General features: G+C 44.5%; 1 protein-coding gene across 1 annotated transcript in view; it reads right to left on the bottom strand.

The window, feature by feature from the left end:
• HERC1 (HECT and RLD domain containing E3 ubiquitin protein ligase family member 1) overlaps positions 1-21,517 on the bottom strand; it is a 736,289-nt gene that overhangs the window by 520,253 nt on the left and 194,519 nt on the right. Inside the window, exons 21-22 of the mRNA XM_030188195.1 lie at positions 7,034-7,148; positions 6,815-6,935 (exon numbers count right to left, since the gene is read on the bottom strand). Coding sequence (XP_030044055.1) covers positions 6,815-6,935; positions 7,034-7,148 — 236 coding nt within the window. The remainder of the gene's footprint in view (positions 1-6,814; positions 6,936-7,033; positions 7,149-21,517) is intronic.

Below are 21,517 nucleotides of genomic sequence, written 5' to 3'. Positions count from 1 at the left end.
GTGTATTCTGTGTATTGTGCCTAAATCTAAGCACCACTTATAGAATACACTTAGGTGGAAATGTTTACTGTGCAGATTTTTTGGCACCCTTTACAGAATCTGACCCTCTGCACCTAATTTAGGTGCTGGGATTTACGCCAAGTAAAACTACTTTTTGGTCATGTGGAGATGCGATCGACATTATTCTATATACCGCACAGAAATTTAAGCCTATTCTATAAAATTTAGGCATACCTTACAGAATATGCCTAGGCGTATTTTTTTTCCATTGTAAAGGGGTCCACTTCCTCAACTCTGGGTTGGGGCTGGCAGCCCGGTTAGGCTCACAGGTTTCCAGCAAAGAACCAGACTGCCATAAGGACTTAGGACCAAAGTGCTTTATTCCCAATTCAGTTCCACTCTCAAAATTGAAATGCAAGACTGCCTGCCCCGAAGAATTCAAAGAACAAACAGGTGGTGAGGGACCAGATCGGGAGGGAGGGAGGGAGGGAGGGAGGGAGAAGAATTTGACAAACAACTCGGGAGGGGGTGGCAGGGGGGAAAAGGGAGTTGCTGCTGGGCATGGGTGGATGGAGGGGGTCGCTGGGTATGGGTGCATGCAGGGCAGGGGAGAGGAGGGTCACTGTTGGACATGGGGGCAGGGCAGAGGAGGGTCGCTGGGTATGGGTGCATGCAGGGCAGGGGAGAGGAGGGTCACTGCTGGACATGGGTGCATGCAGGGCAGGGGAGAGGAGGGTCACTGCTGGACGTGGGTGCATGCAGGGCAGGGAAGAGGAGGGTCACTGCTGGACGTGGGTGCATGCAAGGCAGGGGAGAGGAGGGTCACTGCTTGACATGGGTGCATGCAGGGCAGGGGAGAGGAGGGGAGAGAGAAGAAATGCTGGACATGGATGGAGGGGAGGGAAGAGTGAGGAAGGAGATGAGATGAGGGAAAAGGAGGAGAGGAGAAAAACTGCACATGGATTAAGAAAATAGGCAGAAGCTGAGGACCAGAAATGAAGAAGAAAGGAGCAAAGGAAAGAAATAAATGGAAAGCAAGCCCTGGAAACGGAGTTAAGAGGACAGATAGCAGCAGAATCGGATACTGGGCCAGCATGATCAGAAAAACAGTCACCAGACAACAAAGGTAGAAAAAAATCATTTTATTTTCATTATAGTGTTTGGAATATGTTCACTTTGAGAATCAGGTGCTCAACATTAAAAGTTTATATTTATTTACTTATTTATGGCATTTTATCCCACATTAAACATGAATTAGATTGCAACCTGGGATCATTTAATTTTTTTTTTCCTGGAGAGAGTAATGCATTGCCCCCCCCCCCCCCCCCGGCTATAGCCAGCTCTGCAATTTTGGGGGGCGCAGAGGTGGATGGGGGGCGCAGTGGTGGACCGGGGAGAGAGCCTGTTGTTAAAAATTTACCAGCACACCACTGGATGCATGGGAAGGAGTATGTGTGAAAGAGAGATGATGTGTGGATAGGGGGCGTGTGTGGCGGTCTGTGAGGTGGCATCACTGTGTGTGTGTCACAGAGAATGTGTGGGGGGGGGCATAGGTTGGGGAGGGGGCATGTTTGGCAATCTGTGAGCCTGCATCACTGTGTGTGTGACACAGAGAGAGTGTGTGTGTGTCTGTGAAAGTGAGAGAGGGTGGGGCGGACTGGGAGGTTGGGTGCTAGTGTCTGTGTTTTTGTGTTATTGTGCGTTTCTCACCGGGGGGGGGGGGGGGGGGGGGGAGGTGATCTGAGAGGGTGTGGCAGAGGGCGTGGAGGGTGGGTCAGGGGTTTTTTTTTTGGGGGGGGGGGGTTGGCCATGTTGTTGCTTGCTCGTATTACTGTGTGGGGTTTTTTTTGTTTTGTTTTTGTTGGGGGGGGGGGGGTTGGGGGATGTCTCGTGATGGCAAAGTGGGATGAAGTGTTGTGTGGCTTTCAGGGTGGTTAGTGTTTCTGGGATGATAGAGAGAGAGAGAGAGAGATGGAGTGTGCATCTATCCATGTTCCGCATGAGTGTATGTGTTTGTGTTTTTTTTGGGGGGGGGGGGTGGTGGTGGTTGTGTGTCTGTGTGTGTTAGTGAAAGGTCATGTGTGTCACAGAGCTATATTGTGTGTGTGTGTGTGTGTGTGTGTGTGTGAGAGTGTGTCTGTGTGTGTAACAGAGAGAGTTTGTGTATGTGTGTGAGAGAGGGTGGGGTGTACTGGGAGGTTGGGGGCGAGTGTCTGTGGTTTTGTGATATTGTGTGTGTGTCTCACAATGAAAGGGGGTGGGGCAGGGGGTGGAGAACTGAGAGGGTTGTGGTTTAAAGGGGGGGGGGGGTTGGGGATGTCCCGTGCTGGCAAAGTTGGAGGATGTAGGGGGTGGCTTTGAGGGTGGTTATTGTTGCAGGGCTGATATAAAGAGAAAGGGAGTGAGTGTGCAGGTCTCCTTGTTTCGTGTTTGTGTTTTTTTGTGGTGTTTTGGGGGGGGGGGGGTTGTGCGCCTGTGTGTGAGTGTGAAAGTTCATGAGTGTCACAGAGGTAGTTTGTGTGTGTGAGTGTGTGTGTAAGTGAGAGAGGGTAGGGTGGACTGGGAGCATGGGGGTGAGTGTCTTTGTTTTTGTGATATTGTGTGTGTGTCTCACAATGAAGGGGGGGTTGGTGACCAGAGGGTTTTGGTGTAAGAGGGGGAGGATGGGGGTTGTGGGGATGTCTCGTTTCTGATACAAATGAAACAGGCGCTAGCAAGGTTTTCCTCGGAGTGTGTATGTTTGAGAGAGTGTGTGTGAGACTGACTGTGTGAGACAGAGAGAGAGAGTGAATGTGCGACTGTGTGTCTGTGAGAGAGGGAGTGTGTGTGTGTGTGAGAATGAGAGTGTGTGCCATGGGCCCCCCCCCTCCCTCCCTCTGACTTCCAGGGTCGTCCCCCTCCCTCCCTCCAAGTTCCAGGGTGGCTCCCTCCCTCCGAGTTCCAGGGTCATTCCTCCCTCCGAGTTCCAGGGTCGTCCCCTACCTCCCTGTCTGTCTCCGAGTTCCAGGGTCCTTCCTCCCTCCCTCCTGAGTTCCAGGGTAGTCCCCTCCCTCCTAAGTTTCAGGTCCCCCCCCTCCTAGTTTTGGGGTCTCCCTCTCTCTCTCTCCCAGTTTTGGGGTCTCCCTCTCTCTCTTCCAGTTTCAGGGTCCCCCTCCCTCCCTCCCAGTTCTAGGGTCGTCGTCCCTCCCTTCATCCCTCCCTCCCTCCGTGTTAGGTTTGTGCCGAGCCACGGTCTGTCTGCTGAGGAATAGGTGCCCCCCCCCCCCCCAGTCTGTCACTTTCATATCCTTCCATCCACAAAAACCTTATTTCTTTACTGGTATTGGCAATAGGCTGTCTGGGCCAAATCTGGTCCTTCCCTTTGCAGTGTTCTGCCTCTCTGCCGTAAATTCTCTCCAAATATGTAAAATCATCTTGACACTTACCATGTTGTGTTTTCGGCATACGAAAGAAGCGTAAAAAGGTGTTCAGCCTCAGCCCTTCTCTGTTAGCTCTGGTCCCGCCCTCACTGTGGAAACAGGAAATGAGGGCGGGACCAGAACTAACAGAGAGAGAAGGGCCAAGCCTGCACGCCTGGGGGCGGCGACCTGGGGGGGCATGGCGTTGCGGCGAGGGCGGGGCATCGTGCTGCTGATGTTCAACCTGGGGGGTGTGGCGTTGCGGCGAGGGTGGCAGGGGTGGGGCCTCATGCTGCTGACGTACCCGGAACTACGTGACGTTGGTTTAGTAGCTGGAGCCAGAGAGCAGGAATGCCTCAGCCACGGAGTCAGCTTCAGAACGTTGGAGGTGCGTTTTATTATATAGTACGACTGGTAGCGCTATAGAAGTGATTCATAGTAGTAGTAGGATGTTCTGAGCCATTCAGATGCATGTTACCACCTTTGTATGCCACATATTCAGGAAGACACTGCCAATGACTGCAACTCGTGTTTGACATTTGTAGTATTAGAAACACTGGACAGAGGGAGGGAGGGTGGTGATTTTGACAAACATCTTTGGAGGCGGGAGTAATATTTGGATTTATCAATGGAACACTGTTGAACCTGAGGGTCTTAACAGGGAGGTGGAGTGGTGGGCTTTTTTATGACATGTCATTCTGTATTGTTTATTTTTTCAGGAGAGTTTCAAGTTGCTTTTCTCTTTAATCCCCCTTCCCAGTTTGGTGACGATTCCAGGTTGCCTGGGCATCTTCTGTCAGTTGTAAGACCAACTTGAGGTAGGAGTGAGTCTCTCTCTCTTCCTTTTCTAGCCAAAATGAGTATTCATTTAGTTTTGTTTAACTTCACTGAAATGTTTCAAAATTTTATACAGATAAGAAGGGGGAGTGGGAATAAAAACCAGGGTTTCCAAAGTCTGGCCCACAATGATGGTGAAAAGAAAGCAAAGTTTACTGAATGACTCGACACAACGTTGTGTTTCGGTCACAAGGCCTACATCAGGAGTCTGTATGCATAAAGCACAATACAATGATGGAAAATGATGATTTATGGCTTAAAACCTAAATCGATGAGAATCCAGAAATGATGGATCATGGTGGTCAAGCGACGCTACTTTAAGAGACAAGTCATTCCACAACGATCTTTTTTAAGACCACCACGATCCATCATTTCTGGATTTTCATCGATTTAGGTATTAAGGCATAAATCCTCATTTTCCATCATTGTATTGTGTTTTATGCATACAGACTCCTGATATAGGCCTTGTGGCCGAAACACAACGTTGTGTCGAGTCATTCAATAAACTTTGCTTTGTTTTCACCCTCATTGTGGTCCAGACTTTGGAAATCCTGGTTTTTATTCCCACTCCCCCTTCTTATCTTGAGACACTCCGTGGGACTTCTTGAGTTCTCCACTTGCGTGGATTCTCTTTTGGTTCAAACTTTTATACACTATTAGCACTTTTCATTTTCAAGGACTTTTTTTTTACAGGCGATATGAAAATTCTAAATTGGGTTCCTTGAGACAGCAGTACTGTGAAACATGGTCCGTGTCAGGACCCAAGAACCTAACACAGAAAGTTAAGTAAAAGTTGTTAATTTCTTTAATGTAAGATTGGCACCTAATGGCACAAGAGGAAACCTAAAATAATGTGCAATGATTAGTTGCCAGGTGGATGAATTTCAAGACCAGTCGGTCTGTGATTCTCCCCATGAAGTTGAATGAGCACATTATAAATCTTAAGTAAAACAGATATGAACTACTACACAAAATATTTACCTATGAGAAATTTGGGGAATAAGGTGATTGAGTCAGTTTATTTTTTCACTCCTTGTGTATTGTAACAGTTTATCCTGCCATTAGTGCACGGCCATTATTAAAAGTTAGCACATGAGCCCTTATCAACAACTGTTTTGTAGGTGGTAAGGGCTTGCATGCAGCAGTGTAGCTGTGCTGATTGGCACAGAAATGCTAACTCTCTGCCCTCCAGACATGCCCCCTCAGCCAAAAATTAACATTTGTTTTGTTTGTTTTGTTACATTTGTACCCCGCACTTTCCCACTCATGGCAGGCTCAATGTGGCTTACATATTGTATACAGGTACTTATTTGTACTTGGGGCAATGGAGGGTTAAGTGACTTGCCCAGAGTCACAAGGAGCTGCCTGTGCCTGAAGTGGGAATCGAACTCAGTTCCCCAGGACCAGAGTCCACCACCCTAACCACTAGGCCTGGATAGACTGCACACATTATTAAACTACCACGCAAAAGAAAGAATGGAGGGAGAGGGGTGTTTCAGGCCCAGAGGACAGTCTGTGTAGAGGGGGTCAGGTCCTGGCCGGAGCTTGAGGAAAGTGGAATGGAAAGGGAGAGATAGTGGAGAGAAGTGTTCAGGCTTGAGATAGGCAGAGATCAAAATGGTCCAGCCTGGTGGACAGAGAGAGTGGAAGGGACAATCTATTTTTATGGTGTACTCACAGGGCAATTCCACACACACACACACCAAAAAAAAAAAAAAAAAAAAAAAAACTTAGCACACACTTCTGTGTTGCATTTTAAATTATTTATTTATTTATTTATTTATTTATTGCATTTGTATCCCACATTTTCCCACCTATTTGCAGGCTTAATGTGGCTTACAGAGGTCTGTTATGGTAATGCCATACCAGGATATTCAAAGACCAATTTATATTCTATTTTGAAGAAAATAAAATATGTAAATTTTTTTAGAATGTAAACATTCTACACACAATATTTTAAATTCTTTTGTACAGAATCCCCGAAGGGGTAAAAGTTTTATTAGCACCACCATGTCTTATGCTTTAGAACTTAAATACAAATCTTTCACATTTTCACTGTGTAATTATGGTGGAGGTAGAAATGAGGAAGAGAACGTCTGTGTAATATGAATCCAATTACACTGAAAAAAAGGATATATTCTCACTTGCATGGTCTGTCTTCCACCTATACCTGAAACATTTTGTTTTTAACACTAGCTCGCAGAGCATAAAGAAAGCATTTTCTAATGGCACACTATATCATAAGAAATATCATCTCATAGTACATATGAAAATCCAGCCGCTACATATTCTATATAGTCTTACTCAGTGCGTTTTTTCTAGCAAAAAAGGTGCTGGTACTCAAATGCTAGGCCACCCTTCAAGGGTGGGGTGATCACTGAGGGACTCACCCCACAATAGCCATGCTCCCTGCAACCAGTCACAGAATCTATGACAAGGCAGAATTGGTGTGCAGAGCCTGAGCTTTTTCATTAAAACTTGGGATCCATGGGTCAATTTTAGTAGACAATGGAAAAGGTGCCGGTACTCAGTACCCCCAAGTAACCCTTCAAAAAAAGCCCTGGTCTTACTCATCTTACCCATCTGTCTCTTGAGGATGACCTTGTATGAATAAGCTCCATGTTCTTGCAAGCAAGCAGTCTGCTTCGAACTTTATATACACAACGATAGACTTCTGCAAGGGCTTTGCCTGGCTGATATCTAAAGAAAAATCAGTAGAACAAAATCTTATACAAATTACGCTAAAACCTCCTAAGACAATATATACCAGAGTGAGAGGAAATTTATGTGAAGTTTACCTGCTTTCACCGCATGCTTGGTTAAGTAGATTTGTGTGTTTCAGGAGAGCTGCAAGAACAAATCTTGACACCGTATCTAGGAGTGATTCATTATTGACAGCCGCACTATCCCAATCTGGAAAAATAATATAAATATATAAAATAAATATCAAGGCCTTAAAATAATCAAGTATGTTCACTTAGACTCACTTCAACTGTGTAGATCAGTAGTGCCTTCTCCAGTAACACATGACTCAGGAGACATTAGTCCTGACCTGGCTCCTAACTTCCAAAACACACTTTTATAGTTCTTGCTATCCTATATTACTGCAGTACAAAGATCAAGGTGCAGCACAAGAATGGAGCTATCAAACCCTAATGCAACTAAAATAACAGGACAAATGAGCTTGGTAATATTGCAAATGTATCAAATGATATTAACTAGCAAATTCAAAACTAAAAAAAAAAAGCTTCCAAGCATCTACATTTTAATATTTTGGGTTGTCTCCAGCTACAACATCAGGCATGATTCAAGGTTTATTGTTAAAGGTTCCAAATTCATCTGAATTACAATAAACTTTTTCAAAATGCTTTTGCAGGTCAACACTTGTTTTGTAAACTGCTGTTCTCAACTCCTCTTCCCCCACCCTCCAGATAAAAGTACTAAAAGGCAGGAGATTGGGAAAGGGTTGAGATATACACATAGGAATTTTATTTTATATCACTGCACACACTTTCATACATGTACTTTGTTCCTGAACATGAGAAATGCATTCTGTGTCAGACCAAAAAACTATCTAGCCCAGTACCCTGTTTCTAACAGTGGTCAATCCAGATCATAGTTGACACATTAAGACTGCCGGGATATAATTCAACCTGTAGTGGACCTTCCACTACACACTCATATGCAGGAGTTGGTAGTACAATATCTTCACAGGTGGAAAGCAATTCTCAGGATAGTTTAAAACCTCTTTTAAAAATCTGTGAAAAGCTTCATGGAGAGAGCCACTCTTCAAAGTTGGAAAATTTAAGATCCTTAACTTCTTGGCAGCATTTTCCAGATTTTCAACCTTTCGAGCAAGTCTCTGGATGGAGTCAATCCAAAGGGCGGCTACGAAATTAGTAAGCAGTCTTGAATGCAAAAATTATAGGGGAAGGCTTATGAACCTCAACATGTATACGCTGGAAGAGAGGAGGGAGAGAGGAGACATGATAGAGACGTTTAAATATCTCAAGGGCATTTATGTACAGGAAGAGAGCCTTTTTCAAATGAAGGAGAGCTCTGGAATGAGGGGGCATATGACAAAGATAAGAGGGAATAGGCTTAGGAGTAACCTAAAGAAGTATTTCACAGAAAGGGTGGTGGAGGTGTGGAATGGCCTCCCCGTGGAGGTGGTGGAGACGAGGACTGTTCCAGATTTTAAAAAGGCATGGGATAAGCATGTGGGATCGCTTAGGAACAGGAAGAATTAGGGGTTACACAGGATGGGCAGACTGGATGGGTCATAAGGCCTTTATCTGCCATCATGTTTCTATGTTTCTATCCTGCAATCAGTGGCGTAGCTACAGGTGGGCTTGGGTGGGCCAGGGCCCACCCATTTATGGCTCAGGCCCACCCAACAGTAGCACATGTTTAGTGGTAACTGGTGGGAATCCCAAGCTCAACCAGCTGAAGATTTTCCCCTGATGGTAACGAAAACGCTACTCTCCATGACACCGGCCCCTGCGCATGCTCAGTTTTCAGTGCATTCCTGCTACCAAGGTGGAGAGAAGCGTTTTCCCACCAGCTGAGATTTTTTTTTTTTTTTGGGAGGGGGGGGGGGGGGAAGAACACTTGGTGCCCACCCAATATTTGCCTATGCCCACCCAAAATCTGTTGTCTGGCTACGTGTTACGTTCCTCACCTGATTCCAGGCCTGCGCGTCTGATTCGCCGGCGAGGTGCGGTCCAGCGGAGCTAGCCGGCTTTTTGATGTTTCTCCAGGATGGGTCGGTTTCCCTTTCCCAAGTCTGGCAGTCGTCATCCGGCTTAGAGCAGGGGCAGCGGCCATCTTGGCCAGCTCAGGAGAGGGCGGCCATCTTGTATAAACGAGATCAGGAAGGAACTCCATATTTGGTCTTGGGAGGATCTCCTATGGGGGCAGCCATGTTGGCTTCACCTGAGTTTGGTTTGCTTAGATTTCTTCACTATTTAAAGCACGGCCTCCATTGCTTCGGCCTCATTTGTTCTGAGGAGTTGCTGTCGGAATGCTGTTCACAGACTTCCTTCTGTTCCTGTTTTTCCTGTGTACCAGACCTTGGCTAGTTATCTCGAATTTTGCTTGTTTGCTGCCTGCCTTGACTCTGGACTGATTTGACTATTTCTTTGCCTGTTGGAGTACTGGTTCTGGACTGTGTCTGTTTCCTGCTATCCTGGTCAGCGGCTGTGCAACCCCGCCGGTTCCTGAAGTCCTGGTGGCCGCCTGCAGCTGGGGGCTCAACTCCCGGTGAACGGTGGTCGCTTCCCAGGTGAAGCTAGAAGTTGTCTGGCTGCCCGACCGAGTGCGGTGTCACTCCATCCCTGCCGTGCTCAGTCGGGGCACAGGGGCTCACCATACCGGGTCATAACACTACACCCCTGCCTGCAATACTCTATTTTCCACACAGAAACTTCTAAATCACAAAACTTGTTCTCTTGAGAAAACAGACAAATACCTTACTGCTTATAGAGAACAGAAGTGCCCAAGGTAGCTGAGGCAATAGAAAAACAAATACTATGATGAGACCTAACTGCGATCCAAATAGACTCTAAAGTACTTTCCAGTGGTCTTACCACAGGTTTGATTGCAAATAGGGAAACTTCACCCTCCTGCCTCTCTCCAGAGGCTCCCAAAAATCTAGCTGAAGAAACAGACATTACAATGGCATGAACTCCAACTTCCGGCTGGGTAGTATCCATTGGAGGTCACTGCAGCCCGGCTCAACTGGCTCCGTTCTTCCATTTGTGAAAAGGAGCTCTGACTCCCTTATTCCTCTGCTGACACAGGACCTGGCATTTATGACTGCCCTGGGATGAGAGTTGGACTCAGCGAGATATCACCTTCCAAGACGGGTGTTCTTCACAGCCCCGTCCATTGCAGAGATACTAGAGCCGCGAAGGTTCTTATCAAAGTTTGTTTTGGCATAGGGCTTGCAGTTTGAGGGAGGAGGAACCCCCAACCTTCCCTTTACTCTTTGGCATAGGGAAAGGGGAAAGGAAAATGGTACTTGATATACCGCCTTTCTGAGGTTTTTGCAACTACATTCAAAGCGGTTTACATATATTTAGGTACTTATTTTGTACCAGGGGCAATGGAGGGTTAAGTGACTTGCCAAAACACAAGGAGCTGCAGTGGGAATCGAACTCAGTTCCCCAGGATCAAAGTCCACTGCACTAGCCACTAGGCTACTCCTCCACTTTCAACTAGGACAAGCGACTGTGTGCAGCCTGCTCTGACATCTTAAGCTGCACCGCCTAAGCTGACAAGCTCTAACCTCTTTAGCTTTTCCCTATACAACAGTCATTCCATCCTCTTTATTGTTTGTCACCCTTCTTTGTACCTGCTTCAAAGTAAGTACAAAATACCTGCATTCCCTCCATAGCGCTTTTCCATGTTCTGTTGCTCTACTGGTTTACATATTATTAAAGCCGAGTCTGGAGAAAGGATATACAAATGTTTTGTACTTTTTTGGGATCTTGCCAGGTATTTGTGATCTGGATTGGCCACTGTTGGAAACAGGATCCTGGGCTTGATGGACCTTTGGTCTTTCCCAGTATGGCAATACTTATGTACTTATGATGTAACATTTAAAAAAGGGAAATGCCCCAGGGAATTTCCCTTTGAAAACCTGCTAACAGGCATGCATCAAAATTGCTCCCATGTAATTCCAATGCACATTGACTTCGATGATTGTTCCAGAGCTTTCTAAAAAGGCTATAAACCTGCATAGCGCTTTTCCATGTTCTGTTGCTCTACTGGTTTACATATTATTAAAGCCAAGTCTGGAGAAAAGATATACAAATTAGTCTTATAAAGAGGGGTTGCATGGCTCATTATATTGCTGTCATCACACAAAAACAAAAGTCATACATCACTTAATGAAGATTTACCTAATCTGATCCATGAAGACCAATTAGGATTTGTGGTGAGGAAGCATCCTTGTGATAATGTGTGCAGAGTTTTAAACATTAACTGAAAGGCACTAAACTTTGGGATGCAACGGCTCCAGTTGTCTATAGATATCAAGAAGAATCTATGCCGTGTATGTTTAAAGTGCTTTAAAGAGATTTGTGGACTAAGGATAAATTTCTATACAGCAGTTGGCAAGCTTGAAGATCAATGGGTGATACTCTGACATTTGAATTAAAAATGGGAATTCAAAGATGCCCCTCGTCTCCCTTATTTGCATTACTAATTGAAATATCTGCCCAGAAAATAAGGGGAAATGGGCAAATTACAGGACTGTCTGGTTCAGAGAGGAGACTAATATCTCTGTTCATGGATAATGTGTTACCAGTGTCAAATCCATAAAAATCAACAGCAATCTTGGAAAAGATTGCTGCATTTACAGCAGTATCCTTAATTAAGATCTATATATATAAAAAAAAATCACAATTCCAGAATATTTCTGTGAACCAAGGGGAAATTGCAAGCTTAAACCATTCATTTTCCCTTAGACAGGCATCCTACACAATCAATTATCTAGGGGTGCAGATGGTGAGAAATAGAAATAGGCTATTTGCAGTAAATTTTAATCCACTTTTCAGTAACGTAAGCAGGCACTGTGATAAAACAGTGGGTTTAAGCCTATAACTTGTATTAATCTCTAGTTTGGCTAGCAGGTGGTGCACGTTTATGTTTAAAGCAATTACAGAGAAAAGGCCTGCAGTGATATGGCCAGCTATTTTGAAACTTGTTGTTCTGGGCTTTGGAACTCAATTTCCTCTAGAATATACTGGCTTTTGCTCCAGTCTTACAGGAAGAAAAGAGAATAGGATCGCTTTGCTGAGGTTCTGTGAACAGTTATATGTTCTGATCTTCCCAGGTACTACTTAGATAGTATACAAATGCTTAGTTAGTGTAGTAATTGATCCATATTTCAGTTACCTGTTATTGTTCTGCTGATTGCAATTTTTCTGTTTCACGGTTCAATTTTTCAAACATTCCTTTTAGTTTATTGCCTCTGCTTGTCTGGACTGATAAAAAATCCTGGTGGTTTGTGTGTTGGCCAGCAAGGAACCTCCAATGACAACAGGAAGACGAAATAACAGTGGAAAAAACTTTATTAGTACTGCCCGACACCGTGTTTTGGCCAAGTGCCTGCCTAAGGGGCCTAAGTGTTGAAAAAAAGAACCCTAACGTGAATAAATAACCTTGGGAGTATGAAGCACTTGCTGTCTTGAAAAAGACGATCAGTGCAGTGTAAAAGGTAATTAAAGGAGAGCTAGAAGTCCGTGATCACTGTTGAACAGGAAGCAAGTGCTTCATACTCCCAAGGTTATTTATTCATGTAAAGGTGCTTTTTGTCAATACTTAGGCCCCTGAGGCAAGCACTTGGCTGAAACACGGTACCGTGTTGGGCAATACTAATAATGTTTTTTCCACTGTTATTTCATCTTCCTGTTGTCATTGGAGGTGCCTTGCTAGTCACACTACTCCCTTGTTTGGACTTTTCTCATGTAGTGGATCATAGTCTGGCATCGGAATTTAAAAAGGAGATAGAGCAGCTTTTAAACTAGAAATGGGGGGAAGGCCGACAGTGGCTCAAAGCGCATGGTTCGGGATAAGGTATCTTGCAAGGATACCTCACAAACAGGGAAGACAGGGTTTCTGGATAGTGAGGTTGCACAACGTGGTAGGCCAGGTGCCCTTAAATGCAACTAAAGATCAGACAAAAGATGGCAAAGCAATAATGTCAAGTACTAAGCATCATGCAAATAGGAAGGAACAACAAACATACTCTGAAATGTCTATATGCAAATAGGAAGGAACAACAAGCATACTCAGAAATGTCTATATGCAAATGCTAGGAGTCTAAGAAATAAGAAGGGAGAGTTGGAATATATTGCACTAAATGAAAAATTGGATATAATAGGCATTACTGAGAGCTAGTGGAAGGAGGATAACCAGTGGGACACTGTCATATCGGGGTACAAAGTATATCGTAGTGATAGGGTGGACCGGACTGGTGATGGGGTAGCATTGTATATTAACGAGAGCCTTGACTCAGATAGATTACAAATTCAGCAGGACACAAATCACATCTTAGAATCATTGTGGGTTGAAATTCCACGTATAAAAGGAAAAAGGATGGTGATAAAAGTGTACTACCATCCACCTCGCCAGGATGAGCAGGTAGACGCAGAAATGATAAACGAAATCAGAGACGCAAATAAAATGGGCAATGTGATAATAATGGGTGACTTCAATTATCCAAATATAGACTGGGTAAATGTAACATCGGGACACGTTAGAGAGGTACAATTCCTTGATGAAATCAAGGACAGCTTTAAGGAGCATCTGGTGCAGAAGCCGATGATAGAAGGAAAAATTCTAGACTTGGTCCTTAGTGAAGCGCATGATCTGGTGCGGGACGTTATGGTACTGGAGCCGCTAGATAACAGTGATCATAATATGATCAATTTTGATATCAACCTTGAAGTAACTATACACAGGAAGTCAAATACGTTAGCGTTTAACTTTAAAAAAAGGAGACTATGATAAAATGAGACGAACGGTTAAAAAAAAAACAAACTTAGGGGGGCAACTGAGAGGGTCAAAACTGTACAACAGGCATGGACGCTGTTCAAAAATACCATCCTGGAGGCCCAGGCCAAACATATTCCGCAAATTAGAAGAGAAAGACGGAAGTCCAAAAGACAGCCGGCATGGTTGAAAAGTGAGGTGAAGGAAGCTATTAGGGCTAAAAGAAACGCCTTCAGAAAATGGAAGAAGGAACAGTCTGAAAATAACAAGAAGCAGCATAGGGAGTGTCAAAGCAAATGCAAAGTGCAGATAAAGAAGGCCAAGAGGGATTACAAAAAAAAAAGATAGCAAAATTTTTTTTCGGTATATTAAAAGCAGGAAGCCGGCAAAAGAATCGGTTGGGCCACTGGATGACCAATGGGTAAAAGGGGCGATCAAGGAAGATAAAGACATAGCGGAGAGATTGAATGAATTCTTTGCTTCAGTCTTCACTGAGGAAGATTTGGGTGGGATACCGGTGTCGGAAATGGTATTTCAAGCGGACAAGTCAGAGAAACTTACTGACTTCACGGTAAACCTGGAGGACGTAACGGGGCAGTTCAGCAAACTGAAGAGTAGCAAATCTCCTGGACCTGATAGTATTCATCCTAGAGTACTGATAGAACTGAAAAATGAGCTTGCGGAGCTACTGTTAGTGAATAAACATTTATTATGTCTAATACTTATTAAGTAGCCAGAGTTTTTCTTGCCTGGAATTCTGCCTGAGGGAGTAAAGATTTACTCGAGGGTCCTCTTCCCCCCCCCCCCCCCCCCCCCATCCCCACCAGGAGACCTCCAGAAGGTTACTTCTGTCTCAGAGGCAAGACAGAAAGTGGACACTGGTCCACTCCATGTAGTAGGCCAGTGCTCTCTTGTAATCCAAGGTGTGCAAGCTGCTTTCACTAGGATGGGCATGAGGTCGGGGAATGATTATTGGCAAGACAATCGACTGTTTCAGATGGAACTCAGACACCACCTCCGGCAGGAACTTGGCGTGAGTGCAGAAGGCTACTCTGTTGTGATGAAACTTAGTATAAAGTGCATCCACCACTAAGGCCTGAAGCTCACTGACTCCACGAGCTGAAGTAACTGCCACAAAGAAAAGACCTTCCAAGTACATCAGATGGCAAGAATTCAATGGTTCGAAAGGAGCTTTCATTAGCTGGGTGAGAACAACGTTGAGATACCATGACACTAGTGGAGGTTTGACAGGGGGCTTTGAAAAAAGCAAACCTCTCATAAAGCGAACTAGAAGCTGTCCAGAGATGGGTTTACCTTTTACACGCTGATAAGCACTAATTGTACTTTAGACGAGACTCTGATAGGTGTAGAATGTATTCAAGCAGGGTCTGTGTAGGGCAAGAAAGGGGATCTAGGGCCTTGCTCTGACACCAGACGGCAAACCTCCTCCATTTGAAAGAAAGTAGTGTTTTTCCTGGAAGCCAGCAAAGCCCAGGAGAATTCTAGGCTCTCAACATCCAAGCTAGATTTCAAGCTACTTACCTCCAGGATTAAGCAGTGGCTTTTCCCAGATCTTTGTATATTTATTTATTAGGATTTATTTACCGCCTTTTTGAAGGAATTCACTCAAGGCAGTGTACAGTAAGAATAAATCAAACATGAGCTATAAAAATATTCAAATAACAATACAGTCTACTAACTTTTTCTCCAGGTACTTGTCCAAATCATTTTTAAGATGAGCTACAATAACTGCTTTTTCTGCCTCTTCTGGCAAAGCTTAATTATGCTTTAAGCAAAAAAGCTTTTAATTTTCTCCTGTTTGGATTAAATGTACTATTTTGTAATTTCATGGCATTTCCCCTAGTCTTTGTATTTTTTGAAAGAGTAAACAATCGATTTGCATTTACCTGTTCAACCCCACTCAGGATTTTATAGACCTCTTATATCTTCCTTCAGCCATCACTTCACCAAGACTCCTAACCTCTTCAGCCTTTCCTCATAGGATATTCATTCCATCCCCTTTATCATTTTGGTCACCGTCTCTGTAACCTTTTCTAATTCCGCTGTATCACACTCTGTTTTATTCTTTCCTAATAAATCCCAACATTCTATTGTTTTCTTCACAACCACTGCACACTGACCCCCAGATTCTATATACAGCGCCTTGAGTTACGCGTGTAAACCTGGACATATTCTGATTTGCACGTGTAGCTTAATTTGATAAGCCAATCAGCACCAGTAATTGGATGCTAGCAAGCAATTATCAGCACTAATTGGCAATTAGAATTTATGCACACTACTCGCTAAGTGTGTTCTATAACATAGTGCGTGTAAATTCTATCACACGGATCCCAAAAGGGGGCATGGCTATGGGAGCATAGGCGGGTCATGGGTGTTCCACAAATTTACACGTAGTGTTAAAAAATAACCTACTCCATGCCTAAATTAGTCATGTGCTTTTATACCAGGTTTTCCTTGGCATAAATGGCTGCATCTAGTCTAGTCATGTGGACGGACAGGTGTATTCTGTAAACCGCGCTTACCTTTAGGCACGGTTTACAGAATATGCACAAGTGGTTTTCCTTCGACACTGATTTTTTAGGCGACATATATAGAAATAGGTCTTGAATGACTTTCAACATACTGCCCACAATGATACCTAGACCGTTTTCCTGGGCAGTGACTCCTAAAGTGAAATCACGGAGCTATAATTTGGGTTATTCTTCATGTGTTTCACTTTGCACTTATCCACACTGAATTTTGTCTGTCATTTGGACGCCCAGTCTCGCAAGGTCCTCTTGCAATTTTCATAATCCAAGATTTAACAACATTTCTTCTGTCTCCTATCTTAGGTATTTGCCTTTACTATTGGGTGAAGCATTGAAGGCTTCTGAATATGGATGCGGCAGTTTTACAAACCATTTTTGCATGCACAATGCTGATTTACTCACACAAATGAGCTCTTATGAAATCAGATCACACCTAAAACTATGCACAGTGCAAATCAGAACATACTTCTTGTGCAGTAGGTGCACTCAGGGGTGGAGTGTGGGCAGAGCTCCAGTTTATGTACATATTTTATAAAATACATGAATACATTTGCACCTACTCAAGCAGGTATAGGACTAGATTCTATATATGGCACCCAAAAAACATGGCTAGAGCTATTCTATAAACCTTGCCTAAAGTTAGACACCATTTATAGAATACGTGTAGCGCCCCGTTCCTGTGACTAAATTTAGTCACAGCCATTTACACCAACTAAAACCGGATGTAAAAACACACAACTAATTTAGTTAGGCATGGATCAGGCAAATTCTATAACACAGCACGTAAATTTTAGGAAAGCCAATGACCTGCCCATGCCCTTTCTATGGCCATGCCCCCTTTTGAGAGCCACATGGTCCAATTTACACACATCACAAGTCCCTACAGATCAATCTAGAGACTTGTGATGCGCGAGCTATGCATGTAAATCCTAATTAGTGCCAATTATTACCAATTGCTTAACATCCAATTATTGGCATTGATTAGCATGTTACCCAATTAAGAGTTCTGCACACATCGGCTACGCATGCTGATTTGCATGCAGAATTTTAGCTGACGTTTATAGAATCTGGGGGATAACGTCTGCACCTTCAATCTAGGCACATCTGTGCTAATATTTCATAAAGACACAAATGCCTACGTATTATAAAATAGGCAAAATATAGGCACCTTCCTGCTGTATTAAATAGGCACCTTGTTATAAAATTGCCCTCAAATTTGACATCCAGGATAGTGATGGAGGGGTACAACCAGGACAATATCCCTGAGCCCCATGCCACTGGGGTCCCCCCCCCAACATTGACCAAAGTGGATGAACCCAAAGCCTGCCATCAAGCTTCAGGGCCACTTCACAAATTTCTACCCTGGCCCCAGCGTATCTAGCACCACTCTTGTTGGTCACACCTTTGGTAGAAATTTAAACTTTCTAAATTGAGACTGAGGAGGTTTCTTAAAAAGGTAGTAGGCAGGTCCAAGAAGGCTGTGGAAAGGGTGTGTAACATGGTACAAAAGTCTCTGAATATGCTCACGGTCTCTTAGATTTCTTCCAAATAAGTTATCAGTTGTATAGGGAGAACTTGCTAGACCTGCATGAATGTCTTCTCTCAATTCTGAAGCAGTCAGCAAAACCATACTGTAAACTCCTATAGCTACCAGCCGATCTTCATGAAATATGGTATGCTTCATATACAGACCTTATAAAGGTAAAATTAGTTCTTACCTGAATTTTCTTTCCATTAGTCCCTACAGATCAATCCAGAGACTTGTGGGTTATGTCCCTCAACCAGCAGGTGGAGATACAGAGAACACTGAGATTTGCTATATGTGGTCCTGTGCAGCCAGTTTAATCTCAGTACGAACAATACCAAAGCAGTACAAGGAATCCCTTATCTAACCAAGAACACACTCTCCTGCCTCTCCCAGGTGCAGAACACCATGGTAGGGAAAACACCTGGAGGAGAAGTCCTCCTATACTGCTGACTTGCAGAAGATTTCTGGGTTGTTTTTTTTTTTTTTTTTTAAACTGTTCCAAAGACCAAACAGAGGAACATGAACAGAACCAAGAAAAACAACAACAAGAACCACCACAGCAGAATAGCAAAGAAATCCCAGGGAAGGGCCTCTGAATTGATCTGTAGGGACTAATGGAAAGAACATTATCAGGTAAGAACTAATTTTACCTTCCACTGCATTAACAGATCAATCCAGAATGAGGAATGTACCAAAGCTGTCCTCAAGTAGGGTGGGATCCACGCACCCCCAAGGTCAAAACCGATGCCCCAGGGGGAGCGGTGACGTCACGCTGAGAAATGGCGGTGTGAGTGCACAGCTCCGCATGCCTCACATACAAATACAGCAAATATAGCGGATTGTTGATAGATCTTATTGAGCGATTTATATATCTTCTTACCTGAGCCTGCAGCGTTTACGATAATGGCAGGGAAAGAAGCCGCAACATCGAGGAAATCCCTGAAAGTGTTTAGTTATCAGCCACAATCTTCCGGCGGCAAGATGGCGTCTGGCTCGGGCCTCTCGCGGGCTGCAGGTGAGTGTGCTGAGAATGCTATAAACGAAATGGAGGTGGCAGAAGATTTTAATCCCAGCGACTTTCGGGCGCTGCTCGAAGAGATCCGGGCGGATGTAAAGGCGGGTCGGGAGGATTTTACGAAACTGGCTGCGGAGCTCAGAGGTGAACTGCTGGAAATGGGTCGTCGCGTGGAAGACGTAGATGATTGGGTAGAGGAACAGCAGGAGGCCCTGAACTCGTTAGAGAACTCGCTAAAAGAACAACAAGAAGTGAGTAAATCGCTTATGGATAAATTAGAAGACTTAGAGAATCGTGGAAGACGATCAAATATTAGAATCCGAGGCATCCCCGAACAGGCGGACTATTTAAATTGCGAAAAAGTCGCACAACAAGTTGCAAGCATGCTGCTTTCGGAAGATGGTCCTGAGGTGAGCCCGGAGGACATTAGAATAGACCGTGCTCATAGAGCGCTTACAAGAGTGCAGGACAATGTGCCAAGAGACATAATAGCATGTTTTGCGGATTACAAAATTAAGGAAGCCATCTTGAAAAAAGCCCGCCAAAAAGACAGCATTAAATGGGACACACTCCCTATTGAGCTCTATCAAGATCTGGCTCCGATGACCTTGAAGCGTCGAGCCGAACTCCGAAACTACACTAGATACCTCCGGGATCAGGGTACACTATACAGATGGCAACATCCTTTTGCTTTGGCATACAATAAGGAAGGAAAATGGTTCTGCATTCATTCAGAAGAAGAAGCGCTTGCGACTTGGCCGGAAGTGGATGGCCCACCGCTGAGATCAGATGATAAGATGGAGGAGGAGAGAAGGCCGAATCGCCAGCGATGGACACGGGTGACAAGAGGCAAAGGACACCTCACCCGACAGCAACCAACACAGCAACTGCCCACGGCGGCTAAGACTGTAACTTGATAAGTAACTCCGGGACGCTACTACAGATAAGCAGTTAACAGCTTCTTGCGTTATATTTGTGTGAGTATTGTTTTATGATGAACGATAGGAGGCATGTGTTAAGTCACCGCTCTCTTGATTTAGTGGTGAGATAATTTTGATCCACTGGATACATGGGACTGGGGGGGGGGGGGGGCGGGGGGAAAACCAGGGTAACACAGGAATCTGGGATATATGATGTTATATCGGAGGGTGCTTCTTGGAAGCAGCACATAGGGAAGCGGGATATACATCTTAGGGTCCAATGTCACGCATAGTTTGTATGACCATGAATGTTCGTGGTCTGAACTCCCCTTTAAAACGCCGGAGACTATTTAAAGAGGCCAATAGAGTGGGGGCAGATGTCTTACTGATACAAGAAACACATTTGCTGGAGAGGCATGAGCATCTAATGGGCAATGCCCGATATCCTCACCAGTATATGGCTTCTAATAAGAAACAGAGGAAGACAGCAGGGTTGGGGATATTGATAAAACGAGGGGTGGCATGGGAACCGATCATGGTGAAACGAGACTCTGAAGGGCGATTTCTGTTAGTGGTCGCCAAATTGGGGGGCCAGATCTACACTATAGTAAATATCTACACACCTAATCAAGCACAGGGAGCGTTTTTTTGAGTCTGTTGGCACCCAGCTCTTAAAATATGTACAAGGGGAAGTTCCCATGGGTGGAGATTTTAATGTCACCTTGGACCCTGGTATGGATAACACAGGGGAGGCAGTGGGATACGCGCAGCTAGAGAGAGGCAGATTAATTCGATTTCTTAACCAGTGGGGGTTAGTGGATATATGGAGGGTGTTACACAATGACGAAAGATACGTGTTTCTCAGCCCCACACAATACACACTCAAGAATAGATATGTGGATGGGCAGCGCGGGCACATTGACACAGAGCATCTCTGTAGAGATACAGACCCGGGTGTGGTCTGATCATGCCCCAGTGGTATTAGAAATGAGAGGTGACAGGATGGAGCGGGGACGGAGGACATGGCAATTTCCAGATAGTTTACTAGATGATCCTAAACAGGTACAGCATATTGAATTAGAACTTAAGGAATTCCTTCAATTCAATGACACCCCAGAAATTACTTCAGAAATTTTATGGGAAAGCATGAAGGCTGTGATTCGGGGGAAGGTGATCTCCATACAAGCGCATTTAACTAAAGATCATAGAGAAAGAGAGGGACCTTAGAGCAACTATTAATCAGCTGGACACCCTGGTAAAACGACAGCAGAACACACCCAGTCAACTAGAGGAATTACATAAGGCACGGCTCCAGCTGGCGTCCTTAGAAAGTATAGAAATACAGGAGCAGATGCAAAGGGTACAGCAAGAATATTACGAGTTTAATAATAAAGCGAGCAAACTTCTAGCATATAAGCTGAAGCAGCTAGCAGGCCGCAATAATATAAGTAGCGTCAGGGATAATACAGGGAGACTGCACGAGCAGCCAGATGAAATACGACAGGCTTTTGTGCAATTTTATCAGCAACTATACCAGCCGGAGGGTCCACATTCGCTGGAGGCTATTCAGTCTTTACTGGATAATGTGGACATGCCCACCTTGTCAAGAGCTGAGGGGCTATCACTTTCGACCCCCATTGAGTTAGAGGAAGTAGAGGCTGCTATCAAAGGATTGCCCGGGGGGAAGGCCCCGGGGCTTGATGGATTTGGCAATTGGTTTTACAAAAAATTTCGAACCATTCTGGCCCCCCTATTGCAGAGAGTCTTTA

This window comes from Microcaecilia unicolor, chromosome 1 (genome assembly GCF_901765095.1).
Source record: "Microcaecilia unicolor chromosome 1, aMicUni1.1, whole genome shotgun sequence".
In the NCBI taxonomy this organism is placed as follows: domain Eukaryota; kingdom Metazoa; phylum Chordata; class Amphibia; order Gymnophiona; family Siphonopidae; genus Microcaecilia; species Microcaecilia unicolor.
The sequence above is the reverse complement of the archived record's forward strand: the minus strand, read 5'-3'. Positions and strand labels throughout refer to the sequence as shown.